This window comes from Polistes fuscatus, unplaced genomic scaffold (genome assembly GCF_010416935.1).
Source record: "Polistes fuscatus isolate 324 unplaced genomic scaffold, CU_Pfus_HIC Scaffold12, whole genome shotgun sequence".
Lineage (NCBI taxonomy): Eukaryota > Metazoa > Arthropoda > Insecta > Hymenoptera > Vespidae > Polistes > Polistes fuscatus.
The window spans coordinates 5753744-5775161 of NW_025113020.1; the positions used below are offsets into that span (position 1 = coordinate 5753744).

General features: G+C 32.4%; 2 protein-coding genes across 4 annotated transcripts; both read left to right on the forward strand.

Annotated features, from left to right (window-relative positions):
- Positions 1-536: 536 nt before the first annotated feature.
- On the forward strand, positions 537-11763 carry LOC122513491 (uncharacterized protein ZC84.1-like). Of its 2 annotated transcripts, XM_043629881.1 has the most exons (10): positions 537-630; positions 882-1092; positions 5348-5489; positions 6815-7254; positions 7338-7881; positions 7983-8226; positions 8307-8578; positions 8640-10424; positions 10557-11014; positions 11109-11763. In XM_043629881.1, the coding sequence occupies exons 3-10, from the start codon at positions 5387-5389 to the stop codon at positions 11268-11270; spliced, it is 4008 nt and encodes a 1335-aa protein (XP_043485816.1). In that variant the 5' UTR covers positions 537-630; positions 882-1092; positions 5348-5386; the 3' UTR covers positions 11271-11763. The 2 variants fall into 2 exon arrangements, with proteins under 2 accessions (XP_043485816.1, XP_043485815.1); XM_043629880.1 differs by lacking the exons at positions 537-630; positions 882-1092 and adding an exon at positions 2168-2473.
- A 428-nt stretch (positions 11764-12191) lies between these two features.
- LOC122526761 (protein kinase C) lies at positions 12192-20013 on the forward strand. Of its 2 annotated transcripts, none has more exons than XM_043650282.1 (11): positions 12192-12293; positions 12479-12558; positions 12636-14832; positions 15057-15117; positions 15184-15412; positions 16586-16617; positions 17434-17504; positions 17708-17870; positions 17945-18511; positions 18587-19182; positions 19281-20013. In XM_043650282.1, exons 3-11 carry the CDS (start codon positions 14503-14505, stop codon positions 19443-19445), a joined length of 2214 nt encoding a protein of 737 aa, XP_043506217.1. In that variant the 5' UTR covers positions 12192-12293; positions 12479-12558; positions 12636-14502; the 3' UTR covers positions 19446-20013. The 2 variants fall into 2 exon arrangements, with proteins under 2 accessions (XP_043506217.1, XP_043506218.1); XM_043650283.1 differs by having other exon boundaries at positions 17729-17870.
- The last annotated feature ends 1405 nt before the right edge of the window (positions 20014-21418 follow it).

The window sequence follows — 21418 nt, forward strand, 5'->3', positions numbered from 1 at the left end:
TATTTATAAAAATTGAAGGATTAATTATTAAACTTACAGTATTAATTATAAATATAATAAATAAGTTTGTGTGTGTGTGTTAAAAAATTAGGGACGTAAAAAGAGATTACGAGAGATATGTTCTTTTTTAAAAATCGTTTGTGTATTATATGTATTAATAAATAAACAAATTGACACGTCTTTTGATATTTAAACAAATTAATTCAATAGTTAAATCATATAATTAATACATTTTTTATTTAATAATAATTTTTATACGTATTGATATTAAATTTGAATATTTTTGGCGCCAATGTCTGCTCCTATAGGATTGCACGATGCATGTTCAACGAGTTCACAAAAAATATTACAGATGTCGCCACAATGACGTTTTATTTGTTATAAAAAAATGGCGCAAACGTAAAACGATGATATAAATAATAAAAATGTGTATAAAGATATTCTTATTTAATTAATTTAAAAACAAAACTAATAATTATTTAATACACTCATAAATACGACTAAATAAATAGATAAATAATAAAAAAACCAAATAAATCGAAAATGTATGTTCATTCGATAAAGAAAGAAAACGATTCAAATTTGAAATTGCATTGCTGCATTTGAAACTGCATTATTTGATGGAAGTATGTAAGTAAAGAATATTTAAAATATATTAATTTGAAACGTTAATACTATTTCTAAAAACTGCTAAACAATTTATTTTTATAATTAAACAAAATTTTTGAAATTAATCGATTTCATAGGAGATCAATTTCAAAAGATCTATGGAGTTAACCTGAATACATACGTAAAAGATATCTCATAAATAATCAGACGAATTAGGAAATAAAAAAAAAATAAATAAAATAGCTTATATATATATGTTTATGTATTTATAGTAAATGGGCAGAAATTCAGGACGAAGATTCTAGATGAGATCCGGCTATGATACGTGGTTACCATTGCTAGAAGATTTTAACGAAGAGGAAGAAGAAGAAGAAGGAAAATGAAGAATGGTAAAGAGAATCTCGGTCACTGGGCCTTTTCTCACATCGTGACGTCGTTGGGCCCCATTCGTGGTTTGAGACCACCTAAGAATTTATATATAAAGTATCTAATATTTAATAGATTTCTTCTTTATTAATCACAGAGTGGACCAAAAGTTTTTAGGTGATTTAAAAAATTAATAATTCTTCCTCAAAATTGTTTAAAATTACAAATAAACTTGTAATCGAATAATTGAGTTATGTAGTTTGATAATCTGAAAACAAATTAGTTTTAAAAAGTCTCAAAGAATAGTAATGTATTAAATCTGCAAGCTTTTGGTCCATCTTGAAATTATGTAGTTTTTTATTTGTAGCTTTTCTTTTTATGATAAAGAATTGATATCAAAAAAGAAATCTAACATAAAATACGAGTAGTAAAAACGTTATAGGAATTTGATCGTATTAAAAAAAGAACTAATTAGTTAATAGTATTATTTCATGAAAAAAAAGGAAAGAAAGAGAAGGCAAAGTAGTTTGTACACTTGGTTGCATGTGCTACGTTCTGATAACGGACGTTGACTGCGGTAAAGAAATTCCGGGTGGTTTTGGGTCATCTGGTCGATCGATGGTCCGTTTCGTTTGTTATAGAAATGATGGACATGATCGAAGAACTTGATTAAATCCTATAATAATTAATTTTTTCTTATATATATATGTAAATATTTTATATACATATGTATAGATAGAAATATATATTATTTTAAAAACTTTGCATTTGCAGCATGTATTAAAGCTATATCAATGTGATAATAATTCATCACATTTTATTGCATGTTATTTTTATTTCATAAATTTTATAAATAAACAATTTTTCAATGTTCCTCTTCGTAAATATATTATGTTCTTTTGGGTATATTATATTTTCTCTAGAACAACGTTTAATATATAATTCTGTGCCTCTTAAGGAGACAAAAATTAAGAAATAATTTATAAGCATTGTAAAAGAAAAAAAAAAAAGAAGATTTGGAATCTTGATCAAAATCAATGGCGATAGAACAGGTCGATGGTGTTTCGAGAGGAGGTATTATAGGTGGGAACGATCGTCAGAAGAGCGTAGAATTTTATAAGGGGGTCATCATACGAGGCCAGCTCCGGTCTGGCTGAAAGCATCGAGCCAGGACAGTCTTTCTTCGGTCGTCGTCCGATCTCGACTGAACAACTCTAATACATCGTGCAATACTTATGTTATTATTTATCCTTTAATATTTTTCCTTATCTTTATCTAATTTTTTCATTCGTTAATCGATTAATTCACCTCTTTCTTTCATAAATCCAACGTTGGTGCAAGAAAACGAATCGTTTCGTCAAAAGTTGTGATTTAAGTTTCTGATCTTGATTTTTTTACAAGTGCAATAAATAAATAATTAAATAAATAAGAGGAATATTGCAGATTAAGAAGACGTTACGATATCTATCGTATACTTCGTAAAATTTTGATTATTCAGGTAATCTCAACGATATCTTTTATTCGACTCTTTTCTTCTGCCTATTTTTTATATTTTATTTTATTATTGTTGCAGTTGTTGTTCGTGTTTCTTTTGTTGGCTTTAATTTACTTTATTTCTATATCTTTCATTTTAACGTGTACACACGGAGAAGTAAAATACATGTATAGAAGAGACACATACATATACATTAATGATAAATGAATACTAGAAATCAATGAATTATTTTGACTCGTTTATTAGCGAAAAATAATTTAAGATAAATCTTTATTTGCTGGAGTCTTTTTTGTGCTTGTATGTTTGTCTGCTGTGTTTCCGTATATATTTGTAGGTATTCGTAGCAATATATTCATCTAGGAACGTTTTCACATATTATGCACGTGACGCTCTCTCTTTGATTAAAGTTACCCGCAAGTACCATTCGAATAAAATGATAAAAAAAGATTAAACAAAAAAATAATGAATAAATAAAAAGAAAGAAATACGAGTTGGCCTGAAAGATCCTTTTTCTTTTTTTTCTGTTTTTATTTTTATTTATTCTTTTATTTTTAACGATAAAAAGAATTTTTTGAAATGATATTTTCGTTTGACGAAATTTAACACAGAAATCAGTTTCTTTTATTTATTTTTTTTTTTTAGATTGAGAATCTTTTAACGAATGGTTCTTTTTTCAATTTAATTTCAACATAACGTTTTATTCTAGCCGTAAATTCCTACAAGTCAATTAATTCTCGTGAAATCTATCCTGCTTCCGTTTACGTGTATACTTTCTAAAACGCGTTTGTATATTTATATGTGTATATGTGCGTGTATAAAAGGATAGACAAATTTGAAAATATTTCATTTCAATTTTTCTTAATTTAATATTTTAATATTAATTGCATACAAACGCATACGTACGTATGCATAAAATTAATTAAAATGAATGTCGTTTTTATAGGAAGTTAGAGGATTAAAAGTAAAATTAAAAGAACAAGTTATTTCGAAAGGTTTTTCTCTTTTTTTCTTTTTCATACAAACTAGAACAGTACTCGTGGGAATCGTGAAAATCCTTGACAAGAACTCCTCTATAAAAGAACTCTTTTTAAAGAGAGATCAAAGTTATGAATTCACTGACCTCTTCCTAGTATTACTTAAAATTTACGATTATAGTATTGCACTTAGGGTCAGAATGACCCATGTTAAAATAGATACTTTAACAGGTTCTTGAAGTAATGAAAAGTATTTACCAAGTCAACCATAGTCAAGAATTCCAGTTACTCTGTACATATTTACACAGACATAAATACACATATGCAATTGTATTTTCTCTCTCTCTCTCTCTCCCTATAATACAAAATATTATAGAGTATAGTATAATATTTTAATATATTATTTTATTGAATAATTTGATTAATAAATAATTGTGTCATTTTATTATAGTAAATTTCAGTATAGTAAAAACAGTATGAAAAGTAATTTAAAAAGGACACTAATGTTTTCTAACGGAATACCAAAACTACTTCGTAGTCATTTCAACTTGCAGTTAAATTAGATCCAGCTAGTTAATGTAATAAAAATATGAAAAATAAGAACTAAAATGTCTGGAAAAAGAAATGTAATATGTTTGATTTAATATTATTAATGATTATAATGATGATTTTGAGAGAGTAGGACTTTGATGAAAGAAAAATATCTTTCAAAAGCGGATTTGGAAGAAAGTATTCCACCGATGACGCAGAACGTGGAATGTCATACATACTTTTACACACACACAAATACACATATATATGTATACTGATATATAGGTATATATAGATATATACGTACGCAGTTTTGAGTACGAGTATGACAATAGAAAGTTAGCAACGTGGTATAAAAGGTATCTACCAGGCGTACAACTGACCCGGAAGGAACGTTGATGACGAATTGACCCACATCCGGCATTTTCTTCTCACTCAAATTTATTCTTTTATTTTCATTCATCGACTTTACTAACTTTGAACAAAAAGAAAACACATTAAAAGAAAAGAAAAACTTCGATATTTGTGTCGGTCGTATTTTTAAAAGAATATATATTCAACGAAATTAACGAACGGTATATCAATAGATTAAAATTAAAATACAAAAAGCAATGAAAAAATTGTATTCCCTATTTATAAAAAAAAATGTAAAAATCCTGGCCATTGATGCACTATGCATGAGTGATTATTGCATTCAACTGCAATATCCATATATTATTATTCGCTATTGTTATTATTGTAATGTCTACTCAAAGAGTAAATGCATTAAAAAAGATTATAAGTTACATTAGAGGTAAGAAATCAACGTAATTACTTACACGTTCGACCCACTGAAAGCAACATCGCTTCGTAGTCCTCCCTTCATACATTATTCATAGGACAGGATACACCCTAAATTTGAAGGCTTCCCAAAGGATGTAACCGTCAGTAATTTCACTGTGAAACAACAACCACTGAGTTTCTGCTTCCCATCGCACTAATCCTTAAATTATATTCCATTTCAACAAAGAAATAATTTTATACAAAAATTGATTTTATGATTTATTCGATAATTTAGTATCTAATTGTAATACTAAAAATAATCTTAATATTAATTTTGAATTCGGTTAGATCGATAATAATATTTTTAAATGTTTTAATATGGAATGTAGAAATAGAAAGAAAGGAACTGGTCCGTAACGATCCTTGCAGTAGAGTTCACTTCATGAATAACGTGGCAAAGCGTATTAGAATATTATTTACGTGGAATAAGAAATAAGGAGAAAGAAGTGGAGAAAATGTATTATTATTATTATTATTACTAATTGCAGTCATTATAAAAAATATATTTATTGGATTGTACAAAAAGTTATATATATTTTTTGCCCAACAGATCTAGCGGTTGGTCAAAACACCACTTGATGCGTTGAGGATGCAACGTGATCTTTGCAACGGTGGGTTTGCATGCGCCGTTGTGTGGGTGTCATCGACCTGCCTTCTTCTTCTTCTTTCATTGTCATCATCGGTTGGAGCGGGTACGTCATCGTTTTCTCCTTCTTTCATTCTTAAAATATATTTTTTATTTTCATATCTATATTAAATAATTAATGCATTCGTCGATTCGTCGAATCGATTTCATTTCACGAAACGCGAAATTGAACTATCGAAATAAAAATGCTCGATTAACAAACAATGAAACTATCTTGAATACCTTCTCCATATTCTGGCATAGAATCAATTCTATGGTTTAATGATAGGAACTCAGGAATTAGAGTGGGGATAAATGTAGTTGCATTAGAAGTCAACAACAACAAAATAGAAAGAGAAGAATTAAAAAAAAAGGAAAGTACGCGCGCTCTCGAAACAAACGTGCATCTGCATATAATGCGATGTGGTAAACGTGATTGGATTTATAAATTACTCTTATGTTAGACGATTATTCCTCTCTAATCCTTGGCACAACCCGAGGAATAGTTTGCAGTACTCGCGACAACTTATCCATATTGTAATATGTTTTAATTTACAACTACAAATCATGCAGCAAAAACGTTGAAGTAAGAAATAGTCGAGGGACTTTTTTCTTATCTCATCTGAGTTTTTTCGAATCGTTTAAGAGCCAGACTGCAGAAGCCGCCATTCTTCTGAAGTCATTCATCCTGTTCGTTTCTTTTTTTTGTTCTGGTGTTTGGACAATGTGCACACTCTTCCACGCATTTTTCTCAACCGGTCCTTCTTCTTCTTCTTCTTTTTCTTTTTTTTTTCTTTTTCTTTTTCTTCTTCAGTATTTCGCGGAATCACCCAATTGGTCTAAACCAATTTCTTAATAAGAACAAATTCTGAGTTAGTATGCGAAACTGTTCTACTTATTTACCTAGATCACGCTTCTTGATTCACGTTTAATCACTTTCGTTAGAAAGTTACTTGTCCTGTCTTCTCCTCGATTAAAATATGTTTTCCATTTTGTTTTTCTTTTCACATTTTGTACATTTGATTACAGGCTTGGTACAAAATCTATTTTATTTCATTTCCGATTCGTTCAGTTCCTGCGTTACTGTTGTAATAAGAATGATCAATGTTATATAAATCAAGAGATAGTGATCAGTGTTTATTGGATGGAAGTATTAAGGAAATACGTTTAATAGTATGCTTAGATAAGTATGGCAGTAGGGTGCGAGAAACCGTTAGGATTGACTCTATTTATTTGGATTATTATTATCATCGTGTTACACGATTGAAGAACGTACGTATCGAATATTATACGTGAACGTGATCAAAATGCATTCATTTCTACGATCAAACTCGTCAAATGTAAAAAACGAAAATTGTTAATTAAATTGACGTGGAAAATATTTCTTTGCAGAGTCATCTGTTAAGGTCATCACAGGCCGATGTCCGTCATTCGATGAGCAGAACGTATGTCCATCGAGGTCACCAACCTGTAAGGAAGATTCCGAATGTCAATTGTTCGAAGAACGTTGCTGCAAAACAGCGTGCGGATTAAGATGCGTTAACAGCGAGTTATCAGGATGCGAACAGTTGGCATTGGCAGCCGTTAAAAGATTCCGTGCTGTTAACAAGTGGACTGTGGCATCGCAATATGTACCGAAATGTAATAACCAAACAGGGGATTTTGAAAGGGTGCAGTGCGACTCGGAGAAGAAATACTGTTGGTGCGTGGATGAGAAGATTGGTAGTGAAATTCCTGGAACGAGAGGGTCTAATATTAATGATATTAATTGCGACAATCCTCGAACATGTCCGGCACATTCCTGCCGAATGTTTTGCCCACTTGGATTCGAGGTAATAATTATTTATTACATTTACTTCTCTCATATGTTGTTGGTTAATTAAATTGTCATTTGAATTTGGATCTTTAATTGCAGATCGATTCGAAAAGTGGGTGTTCCAAGTGTGAATGCAAAGATCCCTGTCGCGGTATAACGTGTCCAGGTCCGGGTCAGATATGTGAATTAATTGATGTACCCTGTGCACGTCCACCGTGCCCACCCGTGCCAAGTTGTCGCAAAGCGAAATCTCTGTTCAATGTATGTCCGGCAGGTGAACCCTTGCAAATCACAGATTCCTTGAGACCATTCTTATGTGGTAATACACCAGGAAAACCAAGTTGTCCACCGATGTACAGATGTTTAGTTGATCCAAGACAAGAATATGGTGTTTGTTGTCCATCGAATTTTAATCTTACTCGAACTGGTACTTGTCCGAACAAGGAACCCACGATTTGTAGTAGGACGTGTCAACACGATTTGGAATGTCCGTCGCCACAAAAATGTTGTCAGAGTGAACGCTGTGGTCGTACCTGTTTTGTACCCGAAGGTCTAAGCGTGTGTCGTCGCGATCGCATGCTGGCTGAAATGTTAAGCATTTCAGAAAAACAGGGTCGAGGTTACATTCCGCAATGTACTGATGGTAAGAATATCCCCTTCAATTTATTCTCATTATATTCATAATTAGTATTACATACGGTATAGTCTTTGTAGATGTCTATAAATAACGAATACACTTTCTAGAAGGAGAATTTCAAACTAAACAGTGTTCAAGGAATGGTTTGGTCTGTTGGTGCGTCGATGATCATGGTCGAAAAATCTCAGGATCTATGGGACCAGCTGAAAGAGTAAATTGCACCTCAATTGCCAAAGCAAGATCATTATTAACGTCTTGCATTCAACAACAATGCGCTCAAGTTTGTCAGTATGGATTTAAAACAGATTCATCCGGTTGTTCCACATGCGAATGCGATAATCCTTGCGAGGGGTATGTAAAAATAAACAAAGTTCTAATTTGCTCATTGGTGCATCATCAAATTGCTAACATTAATTCCTTCTCTGTTTCAGATTCCCGTGCCCACCCGAAGAAGAGTGTGTTCTCAAACAGGAAACAAATTGTCCTGATTTTCTTTGCCCTACTAAGCCGGAATGTAAAGCCAAAAGAACTTACAAGAGTCCTTGCGTTTATGGTACACCGATGAGCGACGAGGAAGGTAATGCCATTACATGTTCTATCAATCAGACTTGTCCGTACAATTATACGTGTACAGCGGTACCGGAAGCTGGACAATCAGTGTGTTGTGCGATACCATCGACGACTGTTATCAAACCAGTATCGAGTAAGTAATCAAAAAATCAAGCAATTTTTATTGATGATATTAATTGAACGATGAATTTTAGTGTGCGAATATCTTCGAGATTTTGGTGAACGAATGGAAGGTACGCGAGAAGGAATGTCCTTGGCTGTTCCACCGCCGCAATGCGATAAAAATGGTTTTTACAAGCCCTTGCAGTGTCATAACGGTACTTGCGCTTGTGTGAATCGTTATGGAATTATTTTACGAGGTAACGTTAGTCCAGAAACCGATTGCAAAAGCGTAAAGAATTCTTGGCAAGTTTGCAATACGATATCGTGCGATTTGGTATGTCCTTACGGTTATGAAATCGATTCGAATGGTTGTGAAACATGTAATTGTCACGATCCATGTAAAGACGTGTCATGTGGTTCACGGGAAGTTTGCACAATGGTTGATGTCAATTGTGGCCCGGGAGAATATTGTCCACCGGTGCCAGCTTGTCTTACAACCAAACCTGGACAATGTCCATACTTGGTACCAAGTTCGTCGAGCTGTGAATTAGAATGTAGTACCGATCAGGAGTGTTCGAGTTCGGACAAATGTTGTTCGACGGGTTGCGGTACGCAATGCGTAGCACCAGTCATGGCCACTGCTTGTCAACATGCACAGGCTGTTGCCGAGCATGCTGCTAGAGAATCCGGTGAACCAGCTCGAAGAATTTATATACCAAGATGTGATGTCAATGGTGCATTCGAGGCTGTACAATGTCACAATGGTATGTGTTGGTGCGTTGATGAGGAAGGAAGAGAAGCTGCAGGTACGCGTGTCCTCGAAGGGATTGTACCGAAATGTAATAAACCTCAAAGGTGTCCAGAAATTGATTGCAAACTTGATTGTCCGGAAGGTTTCGAGTTGGATCTTGACAGTGGTTGTCCTACCTGTTCTTGTAGAGATCCTTGTAAAAGAGTAACTTGTCGTGGGGAAAATGAAGCTTGTAGAATGGTCGAAGTTGCTTGCAGTGTACCACCCTGCCCACCTGTACCAGTTTGTTTACCAAAAAAAGATAATCCTTGTCCGAACGGTACACCCCTTTTGGATCAAAACAGATCACCGGCTATCTGTGGTCCTCACGGGCATCAATGTCCATCCACGCACAAGTGCGAGTTGTCTCCGTTAGACGAATACGCCGTTTGTTGTCCCAAACCGCGAGAGGTTTGTTTCGAACCTTTACGAATTGTGCCATGCAATTCAACGACGATGCCCAACGAAACAGAAAGATGGTACTTCGATCCAGAAAAAAACGAATGCAGAATAAAAACCAAATGTACTCACGGCCATAACGATTTCTCAAGTCGTTTGATATGTGACACAGTTTGTCCTGTTTTGTCACAATGCGAAAGATTACGAGAGAAAAATTTGAAAACTTCTCAAAGATTAAAACAATCGACTTTTTTACCAAGATGCAATCAAGACACTGGTATGTGGGAATCTGTTCAATGTTTGGAACACGTCGGTGTTTGCTGGTGTGTTAATAGAAAAGGACAACCTATGAAAGGATCTCTTATCAGAGGACTCGAACCAAAATGCAATTTCAGACAAGCTAGACGTGGTGGTAGAGGTCCTGGTAATCAAGAAATAGATTACAAGATTCAAGCATTTATGGAAGGCACTTTGTTGGAGTTGTTAGAGACTGATGAAAAACAAGTTAAGAGAATCTTTGGCACCAGATGTCAAGCTATGAGGGAAAGGGGTCATGTTTCAGCTATTTGTGATCGTCAAGGTAAATTTGAACCCACGCAATGCGCTGGAGATACTTGTTGGTGCGTCGACGAGGCTGGAAATCAATTGGTTGGTTCTGAACCATTTTTGAAAGGATCTAACATTTGTTGTAAGTTATGGATTACTGTTACTGTTGGGATAAATGTGGATAAAAGAAAGGAATGTCATCAATATGAAATGCTGCATAATTTTTAGAAGTTTCTATTATTTGTTAATAAATAAATATATTTTGATATTTTAGTACCAACACCGATCGAGTCGGTAGAAGTGATTTTACGTTTTCCCGGAAGATTCGTAATAACGGATAAAGTTAATTTCAAAAGCGAAGCAAAAAGATTCTTGTACGAGTTAGGCGCAAGAATAAAGGACGATATTGAAGTGGATCTCGAACGGGATTCGGCATTTTTGAAATTTGAAATAATCGGTGCGAACAAGGTCGATATAGCTTTTCATTTGGAAGAATTGACAAGGATGCAGAAACTTTTAATGCTCGGGTCATTGGCCGATGAAACGACTTCACGTTTCACACATAAATCTATGCCAGTCGCTGTGGAAAACAGGATCGTTGCGTTAGAGCAACGGGAGATTCTAACGGAAGTTGAAGCACCCGTTTATCAAACGGCCACTCTTGTTCTGGCAGCGGCCAGCGCCTTTGTTATTAGCAGCTTGATAATACTTTTAATGTTGTATCGTAAAAAGGTATTAATATTATTATATATTAAATATATTAGGGAATTGAATTTATGTATTACGGACCATAAGTTTTTAGATAACGAAAAGTTATTTTATACAGATGAAAATGAAGGATCCAAGTAAAACATTGCCGATGGATCAGCATTTCCTTGCCTACAGTCAACAACCAGTTTACGTGATTTCTGGTCTGGAAAAAGATGAGAAGGATGCAGGACAATTACATGAAAATGTTCAGCTCCCTGAAACAGCTGATAAAGCATGAACGATTTCATAGATAAAATGTGATTATTTCTAATCAATTTTTCAATCGTTCATGATTCGACTAGGATTTAAATATCATCGCTCATACTACGGAAGTCATAACTATTCTCATTCGTTTCATCATTTGTCATGAAATATTTATTCAATATACTATATTATATATCTATATATAGTATATACAGCGATTAGTATAATCGCCGATCGACCAAATTCAAGAATGAAATTTTTAAGAATGTTTGTAAAAATTAGTCATCATAATAATTTACAAACATTCTAATCGAAAACTGATACATATCAAATGAATTTGATCGATCGTTGATATGGAAAGAGAGCCGAGGATTTTTATCTTTTCATTTCTATCATCTTCCTTTCAAAATGATAAATGAAAAGATGATTTCTATCGTGAAAACGATTCAATGACATCGTTGCATTGATATACACTAATGTAAATATTAGATTCTTCGATTATTTATATACATAAATCATTAATAAAGAACGCAACTTATTTCGTTTCTTATTTTTTCTTTTATATACTTTTTTTTATCGTGTCTATCGTTTCCTAAGCTCTCCTCTCTCTCTTAATTCTTTTCAATATAAAATTAAAAGTTTAGAATTTGTTGAATTTAAAATAGATTATAATATGATATGAATATATATCTAATAAAATAATATTGTTAGATAAACCAAGAAAAACATTTTTTAAAATAAGGTACATAACTTTGTTCGTTATGCGCATGCGTAAAAACGTTTTCAAAGAAATTAAGAATGCTAATTTAAAATACTAAGAAATGTATTTAATAAATTCTTAATGATTTAGAACAATTATTATTCTACTATATTATTAAAATATATTATAGTTTTGTTCATATGAAGACGGATAAATTTTGTTATTCTATTCTTGTGTGTGTCTACGATTTTATGATTCAATTTCATACTGTACTGCTTGCGCACAATATTTTGCGCATGTCATCGCGCATTCAGTGCTCGTCACCCTGCGTAAAACACCTTGCGCACAACGAATAAAGTAACTTTCATTTTCTGTCTTACTTCAGTCTTTATTCTACTGTTTATAAAAACTAGCAATATAATTTTATTAAGTATATCAAAAAATATATTATTAATTAATATAGAATTTATGTAATTTAATATAAATAATTATATGTATAATATAAAATCACAATAAAAAACGTAACCAATATTTTGCTACAGGTTCACCAACGTATAAACAAGACTACCAATTTTTCGCAACAGGGATACCAATATCATAATTTGCAATAATAAAAAACAAGGTAAATGTTATCAAATGTATTTATATTCATTTTACATATTCATATAAAATTTTAATTCAACAATTTTCTTTCATTAGAACAGAGATCGTTCAAATTTCGCGGAATAAAATTGATATCGAATATAGTCGATCCAATCGATTAAAAATATCGATAGTGATGACGTAAAAGGGTAGTTTTCGATAGATCGATTAAAACTAGTCATCCCTATATAGTTTTTAATGGTGAACCGTACGAGAGGAACGTCGATCAATCGAGAGATTCGAAATTGGCGTAGAGGTGATGAAGAAAATAAATCATCTATCTAAAATAAAAATCTTTAATCACTTGAATAAAAATTAACGTGTCCAAATACACATTTAATTAACAAAATATCCTTGATGTAAGATGATCGTAAGATGTCGCTATATCATTACAACAAAGGTTACAACGTCCTACGTGGAAATAGTGTGAAATAAAGAAAGAAAAGAAGATAGAAAGATAGTAAGGCAAAAAGAGGTAGATAGAGAAATGGGAATTGTGATTAATATTAGAGACTAACGAGAAGAAGGAAACTTGTAAAATCAACTAAAAGAATAAGCTTTAATGGCAGTCAGTTTAACGAACATACTTGAAGGAGTTTTCAAATCGCATATATCAGATTCATTGGATTACAATTTATTAACAATTTTATTGTCCTATAAAAACAATCGTATATTTGAAGAGGATAAAAAGAAGAAGAATAATAACAAGGAGGAAAAAGAGGAAAAGAAGACGGAAGAGGATAAGAAGAAGGATAAGAATGAGAAGTTAATAATTGGAGGAGTTGGAACGACGTCGACCACCCTCTCGACACGGTTTCTGTTATGTGCGAGAGTGAAGGAAGTCGAGCGTTTATAATTCTGCTACGGTGCTCGTGTCGGTGACAAAGAGAAAGAGAGACGATAATAAAGAAGGGGGACGAAACTTGACAGAACACCAAGGATAGCCTTATATTATTAAAAGACAGTCCTTTTGGAATTAAAGAAAAAGAAAAAGAGAAAGATAAATAGATAAAATACACGAGAAAGGGAGAGAGAGAGAGAGATAGTAGTACGAGTCATAGGAGAAAGAGTGGGACACGGAGTGCACAAGAAAGAGAGAGAAAGATATAGCAATTAGAGAGAGAAAGAGCGCGCGCGCAAGAGTGAGACGGACAGACGGATAGAGCAAACAAGAAAGAAAGAGAGAGAAATATAGAGGACGAAGATACACGCATTTTAAACGGCATATCTCTCTTCTTTTCGGCAGATCAGCTTTATTGTGTGCGAACGAGATTACCATCAGTATTTACATTTTTATCGGTGTACCGTTAATAATATTCTTCTTCTTCTTCATCATCATCTCGAGATATCTTTCTCTTACACATTTATCGAGATAGAAAAATATATATGTATGTGTATATATAGATACATACATACGTTAGTTTCCTTTTAACATCCTCACTCGTTCGAGATTCTTCGAAAATCGAAAGATAATCGTCGATTACGAGAAGAGTAATAATAAGAAGAATAAGTGAGACTACGTTTATGCGATATATATAACATATATCGTTCGATTATTATCATTCCTTCGAGAGATTCGGTGTAGTATTATAACCTTGATTGTGTTGCGCCGAGTATCGCGACGACACTACGCACATATACATAGATATATTTACACATACACAGACGCGACGCACACGTATCCACGCACAGTAGTTTTGTTACTTCTTGATCATTGTCGCGTGTGACAGTTAGTTTCTGAAAAATATTTAAACAGAAAATATTAAATATTTCTTAATCGTCCATTTTTGTTTTTCATATATAATTCATATTTCATTTTGTAATTGAACGCTTTTTTCTTTTTCTATCGACCACAACATTCTCATAGTTTTTTACTCTATTTTTTGGTTATATTGTTAGAAAGTAGTGTAATAATTAATTCGCCATGTTTACGGGTACAATGAAAATCGAAATATGCGAAGCAGTCGGTTTACGTGCCACTGACAAACAGAGAAAATTTTGGCAAGACGAACCGATATTAGATCCTTATGTTCAAATCGACGTTGATGAGAATCATCTTGACCGTTCCACGACCAAATCCAAAACATCTGATCCTGTTTGGAATGAATCGTTTACTCATGAAGTTCAGGATGCTGTTACCCTTGGATTAACTGTCTTCCATGATGCAGCCTTACCGCCTGATTACTTTGTTGCCAATTGCAGCATCCCCTTCGTGGAACTTATCAGCAAGAACGACAAGACCGCTGATTTCTGGGTAAGTTCTATGACTTTTTTCTTATTCATATAATATCTTATTACAGTTTACTGTTTCTTTATCTATAAACTAGATATTCATAAACTCGAACAGATTGATTATTTGTACAAAAATCAATTTGTAATATAGGATAATGATTTCAAATTCATTGTGGAGATAATTGACCATAAAGTTTTGTTTTAAGTTTAAATTCTATGTTTAATGATATGAAATATTATTTTTAGGTCGATCTTGAACCTCATGGAAAGTTGCGAGTGAGGATAGATTTGAAATGGAACGATCTAGGTATGAAAAAAAGCATATATTTTTATTTAATCAACAGCAAATAAAATATATAATTAATATTTTTAGATACATTGAGTTTTCGCAGCGGCATCGATGGAGAATCCATTGGTAGTGCTAAAAGTCTGATCAGTATTAGTTCAGGAAAGGAGCCTAGGAGAGAATTCAAAGAATGGCAAGGATTCAATCGTCGAAGAGGTGCCATGAGGCGTCGTGTTCATCAAGTTAATGGTCACAAATTTATGGCTACATTTTTAAGACAACCAACGTTCTGCTCTCACTGCCGCGAGTTTATATGGTATGTATATGTTTAACCGCATGAGGGTCAAATGCTTATATAGTTTTTTTTGTTACAATATATATATATTTATCTATCTATACATATATATATATTTATTTATTATCGATTGTGTTAAGATCAAAGTTTTATACGGGTTTACTACTTTTCACTTGCAAATTGACATGTCTGGTATATCTGGAATACTGTGAACATGGTATACTAATTATATAAATATGTTAAACGTTTCTCTTCGGTCATTCATTCAAATTTTCATTCGTAATGTATAATATAATATGTGAACTATCTTTAATATGCAACCTTATTCATTTTATATAGTACGAGAATGACCAAAGAGATTTTTAAAACTGTGTTTTAATTCGTTTTTCAGCAAATAAAATTTTGCTTGCTTGGTTTGGTGTGCTTCATTTTGAAAAGTTTTAAGTAATTAGTATCAGTGCAGATATCAATATACAATAGTAAAGCAAACATTTTCATTCCAATCGAACACAAAGGTCTTCGTCGACTTTTGCACACCAAATCTGCATGGTACAAATACGATAAATAATAATCTTGCAACTACAGGATTTGCATGAATGGGATGTTGGTTTTTATTTTGAATTGGATTTTAATAATACCAAGAAAAGATAATAAATCATTCATATCTTGAAACATTAAGGTTAAATATAGTTTCCTTTAAAAAAAAGAAAAGAAGTTTGATTGTATCAATCTTGGTATTATAGAGATCATATCACGGGGGTAGATGAAAAATTTTGTGTTCATTTTGGGTTTTATCACAATTTAACTATAGAAGGTTGCATGCTCTACATTTTTTTTTTTACTTAGTGCACACACTCCGTGTGTTGCTCTGAATTATTTTTTTTCTAAAAACTATTGAGGTGTTGGAGCACTCATGTGTATCAAAGCTGTGTTCGATTAAAAAACAAAACAACAAGATTTAATTCTGATAAATGAAAATAGATTCCATGCGTAAAGCACCAGCTACTTTTTTCTATTAATAATATATATTTTTTTAAATAATTTTTTTCTTTCCATTTCACATTATTTATACTTTTTCTTAAGAGTCTACGATAGATGTCTAACTGTGGTATATGGTCCGAAGAAGAATACGTATGTGTTTTAAAAAGGGAATATAAGGAGATGATGTGACGTGTTTTGTCTGTTGTATTTCAGGGGCTTGGGCAAGCAGGGCTATCAGTGTCAAGGTGAGAAAGACACATACACGTTATTAACAGATTATAATTGCGTACTCGCTTGCTGAACCTGTGTATGATGAACGTGTTATTATTATTATTATTATTATTATTATTATTATTATTATTAGGAATGTATACATGTTAATTTAGTTTTCACTATGACATTAAATCATTTAGGGTGCATTGGCAGTTATTGCACTTTTACTTATCAACAAATTTATCGACAATTTGTTGAATTTTTCTTTCCAAATGATTTATTTTTGTTTTTTCCGTCTTTTGGTCATGGTAAAAGTTTGTTCTATTAAATGTGCTTTTAATTTTGTTCATTTGCACTTTAAAATTGAAGTCTTAAGTGCTGATAATCCATCACCATTCGACAGGATATCTTATTCGCTTTGATTTAACATGGTGCCAAGCTTGGAAACTCTCTTCACACTGCATGATTTTATATTTATGTCCGTTGGATATATCAAACGAGACGCAAGGTTTTTTAATATCTTGCTATACTATGTGGGATCATTTGCTCCTATGTGACACCTCTCTTTGATTATTATTATTATTATTATTATTATTATTATTATTATTATTATTATTATTATTATATATAATTCTACTTCTATTATTGCGACAGGGGTTGAATTATATTTTTTGGCTTTTATTTGAATATGATTTTAGATTATTATTAGGGTGCACTTATAAAAAAGAAAAAATAAAAGAAAAAGACATGCATGCAACCAGCTTTGGTCATGCTATACTTGGTGTTATTTTTTATTAACATAAGATATGGTGTACATAATACAAATATCGTCATTGTCATTGTTTCAGTTTGCACTTGCGTAGTTCACAAGAGATGTCATAAATTGGTGATAACAAAATGTCCTGGAATGAGAGACGAGGTAAGATACAGTATAAATATTCTAGCTTTTTGTATTCCATTATTGTTTTAAAAAAAAGATGGTTTCTTTTCATTATCCAACTGACTAGTTTCAGCATTCTATTTAAATTGAATTATGTTATTTGTGTTATGTATCATTTTTTGTTTTTATAATATTTTAATTTGTATTTTTTTTTCTTTTCTTTTTTATGCTCAATTATTCAGGGCAAAGGTACTGGATTACAGTCACATCAAGATACAGAAAGTCCACGCTTTAGCATAGATGTGCCACATCGGTTCTTTGTCCATACATATAAGAGATTTACATTCTGCGATCATTGCGGTTCTCTGTTATATGGATTATATAGGCAAGGTTTACAATGTGAAGGTAAGTTTGCTAAATCTCATCTTTATCTTTCGATGTATCTGATTAATTATTTGTACAATGCTTTTCTTTACCAGCTTGCAATATTAATATTCACAAAAGATGTCAAAAAAATGTGGCAAACAATTGTGGTACAAATACAAAGGCGATGGCAGAAATTTTAAGCGAAATGAATATCTCTCCTGATAAACAAATTAAAGCACCACGAATTAATTTTACTAGCTGTCAACCAAGCCAAACGCCACCAACAGTTGCTGTCACCGAATCGTTAACAACAGAAGCATCTAAGACAGCTGTTCAAAGAAAGTCAGAAGAAAGTGAAGGTGGAATAAAACAAAATGCGGTGTCCGTTAGTGAAAATGAAGTAAGAAAGTTTGGTCTGGAAGATTTTAACTTTATCAAAGTACTTGGAAAGGGTAGCTTTGGGAAAGTTATGTTGGTCGAACGGAAGAGTAATCCTGATGAAGTTTTTGCTGTTAAAATATTGAAAAAAGATGTTATTATACAAGACGACGACGTCGATTGTACAATGACGGAGAAACGTATTCTTACGTTGGCTGCTAAACATCCGTTCTTAACAGCTATTCACAGTTGTTTCCAAACGAGTGATCGTCTCTTTTTCGTAATGGAATATGTAAATGGAGGTAAACCTAAATCTTAATTGATATATGTATATAATAATTTGAATGTACTCTACCAACGATTGAATATGTTTGTAGGTGATTTGATGTTTCATATTCAAAAAGCTCGTAAATTCGACGAAGCAAGGGCACGTTTTTATGCTGCTGAGGTAACGCTAGCGTTACAATTTCTACACAAGCATTACGTTATATATCGTGATCTCAAACTGGATAATATTCTTCTCGATCAAGAAGGCCATTGTAAACTCGCAGATTTTGGTATGTGTAAAGAAGGAATAATCGAAGGTAGAACTACGACATCAACGTTTTGCGGTACACCGGATTATATAGCGCCAGAGATTTTGCAAGAGTTAGAATACGGTGCCAGCGTCGATTGGTGGGCACTAGGTGTATTAATGTATGAGATGATGGCTGGTCAACCACCGTTCGAAGCAGATAACGAAGATGATTTATTTGAATCTATTTTACGTGACGATGTGTTGTATCCAATTTGGATATCCAAGGAAGCTGTTTCGATATTAAAAGGATTCATGACCAAGAATCCAGCTAAACGATTAGGTTGTGTAGTAGCGAACGGAGGCGAAGCTGCTATAAGAGTTCATCCATTTTTCCAACACATGGATTGGGATGCATTAGAAGGGCGTAGGGTTAAGCCACCTATTAAACCAAAAGTTGTAAGTATACATACTATAAATCTTCATATTACTCATCATTACACAAATTCATTTTAATCCATGTGAACAACAAAAATTAATTTATTTTAAATTTACAGCAGAGTAAAAAGGACGCGTTAAACTTCGATGCGGAATTTACGAGGGAGGATCCAGAATTAACGCCAGAAGATCCCGAAGTTGTCAGTTATATTAATCAAGAAGAATTCCAAGGTTTCTCCTTCGTCAACAAGGACTTCAATCCAGCAAGATTTGGGACACAATAGGAGACAAGAATTTATCGAAAGAAGCAAAATGCAAGGATGTTTTTATCGTAAGGCTTCTTTTTGCTTCAATAAGTTTGGTCGTAGAAAAATCTCTCTCTCTCAAGAGAGAGAGAGAGAGAGAGAGTGAAGTACACCAAACTATAAGATCGAGTATTCTTCATCTATTTTTTTCTGAGGTATTTATCATATTTTTTTGGGGGTGTAACGCAAAGTTTGAGAAATAATTCCTTTATGTGGGAATATGTAACGTCACATTATTCCCACTATAGGAGTAGTAGGTGTATTGCAGTTTCTAATGACGTTACTTGCGTCATTACATTACTACTTTTTCCCATTACAATTCAATTTGCTCCCTTATTCTTTTTTTTTAATTTGATACCGCTGGTGGGGTTTATCGTACTATAAAAAATAATTCAAATTCTCAACGTGGATCATTAATGATAGATCCTTTCGAATAAGAATCAATATTAACTTATTGCAAGGAGATTACGTGTATTTTGATCTCTCAGTATCATCACATTTAAACTAGATAAGCATCGCAGTTGTTTCTTCTCATTCATTTCAAAAAGATTTAATTGTAAGATTAATTCGAGGCTCATGTGAGCTTTTAAGAAGAAGAAAAAAAAAGTAAAGTTAACTGCATTAAGGGAGATAAGAGAGAAGAGGAGTACGTTTACTTATGTATTTTCAAAGAATTTCTAATATCTTGCGGTACTGATTATACAGTATAAAAATATATATTATATCTTATGCGAATATATGTACTGATTATTACCAACAGTACAAAGAGATAAATTATTAATTAGCTATAAAGTTTATTATTCATTATATATATATATATATACTATATGGCAATTATATATACATATATATATATATTTATATATATGTATATATAATGAAGAGATCGCTGGACGATTAATTTCTTCTTACGACAAAGGACACATCTGTCTTTTAAAGATGTTAAACATATACATATATATATATATTATCTAATTAGAAATGCAGTGGCAAGGATTAGAGAGATATTTGCGTTTAGGAATTGCATATGAGTGTTGCGCTATTAAAAAGAAGTTAGAAAAGAAAAAAAGAAAAGAAAAATAAGTAAATCTTCTATTGACTTCCAAAAATTAGATTTTGCTTCCTCTCATAACGTTGTCTTTCAATATAATTTGTCATAAATAGTACTATATCTAAATATATAGGAATTTATATGTGGCAGGCATGTTAACGCGAGTATTCTTGAGTCTGAAGATCGAAAAAGAGAAGAAGAAAAAAGATTTAAAAAAAAAAAAAATAAAAGAAGAAGAAGAAATAATAAGCTTTGCCGTTATTGTCTTTTCATATCCGTGTACGTATTACAGTATATGAATCTAAATGTCCTTTCGAATTTAGAAATATTAACGGCAACAAATTTTGTTCCATAGTTGTCACTGTTAATATCGTAAATTCTGACGCATATGCATATGTAAATGAATACGTGAAATATGGTTGTTTAAGTATAAAGAAATATAATGTAAAGAAGAACATTTGTTCGTCGTGTAAAGCGTCGTTATTATTTTTAAAATGATTTAATTTTAATCGCGTATCCATTGGTATAAATCGAGCATAGGTTTACATATGCGTGTCTGTATCATTGATAATATAAAATGCACCTAGAGAATTTTCAGACTCACGATTATTATAGACACTTTTGAGGGAAGGTATTAAAAATAATGTTCTTATTCCTTATTGTTACTAAAAATAAGTGTTCAAGAAGAAGAAGAAGAAGAAGAAAATGAAGACGAAGGCGAAGAAAAAGAAGCCACAAGTAGGAGGATATTCAAACCAATGAATAATCCAAGTCGTGTCCTGTATTATATAAATACATACATATGCTTATTTAAGAAAAAAAATTGAGTCTCCGAATTTAGACGATAGAAACCAAAATGTTAGAAATGAAAGAGCCAGTTCGTTTTTTTGTGACGAAGACT

What these genes read in the sequence shown, in the direction of transcription:
- LOC122526761 (XM_043650282.1), top strand. Translation starts at nt 14,503, where the DNA reads ATGTTTACGGGTACAATGAAAATCGAAATATGCGAAGCAGTCGGTTTA. An exon ending in TTTGAAATGGAACGATCTAG is followed by an intron (nt 15,118 to 15,183) that starts GTATGAAAAAAA and finishes TAATATTTTTAG; the next exon opens with ATACATTGAGTTTTCGCAGC. An exon ending in CACCTATTAAACCAAAAGTT is followed by an intron (nt 19,183 to 19,280) that starts GTAAGTATACAT and finishes TTAAATTTACAG; the next exon opens with CAGAGTAAAAAGGACGCGTT.
- LOC122513491 (XM_043629881.1), top strand. Translation starts at nt 5,387, where the DNA reads ATGCAACGTGATCTTTGCAACGGTGGGTTTGCATGCGCCGTTGTGTGG. An exon ending in CATTCCGCAATGTACTGATG is followed by an intron (nt 7,882 to 7,982) that starts GTAAGAATATCC and finishes TACACTTTCTAG; the next exon opens with AAGGAGAATTTCAAACTAAA. An exon ending in GAAAGGATCTAACATTTGTT is followed by an intron (nt 10,425 to 10,556) that starts GTAAGTTATGGA and finishes TTGATATTTTAG; the next exon opens with TACCAACACCGATCGAGTCG.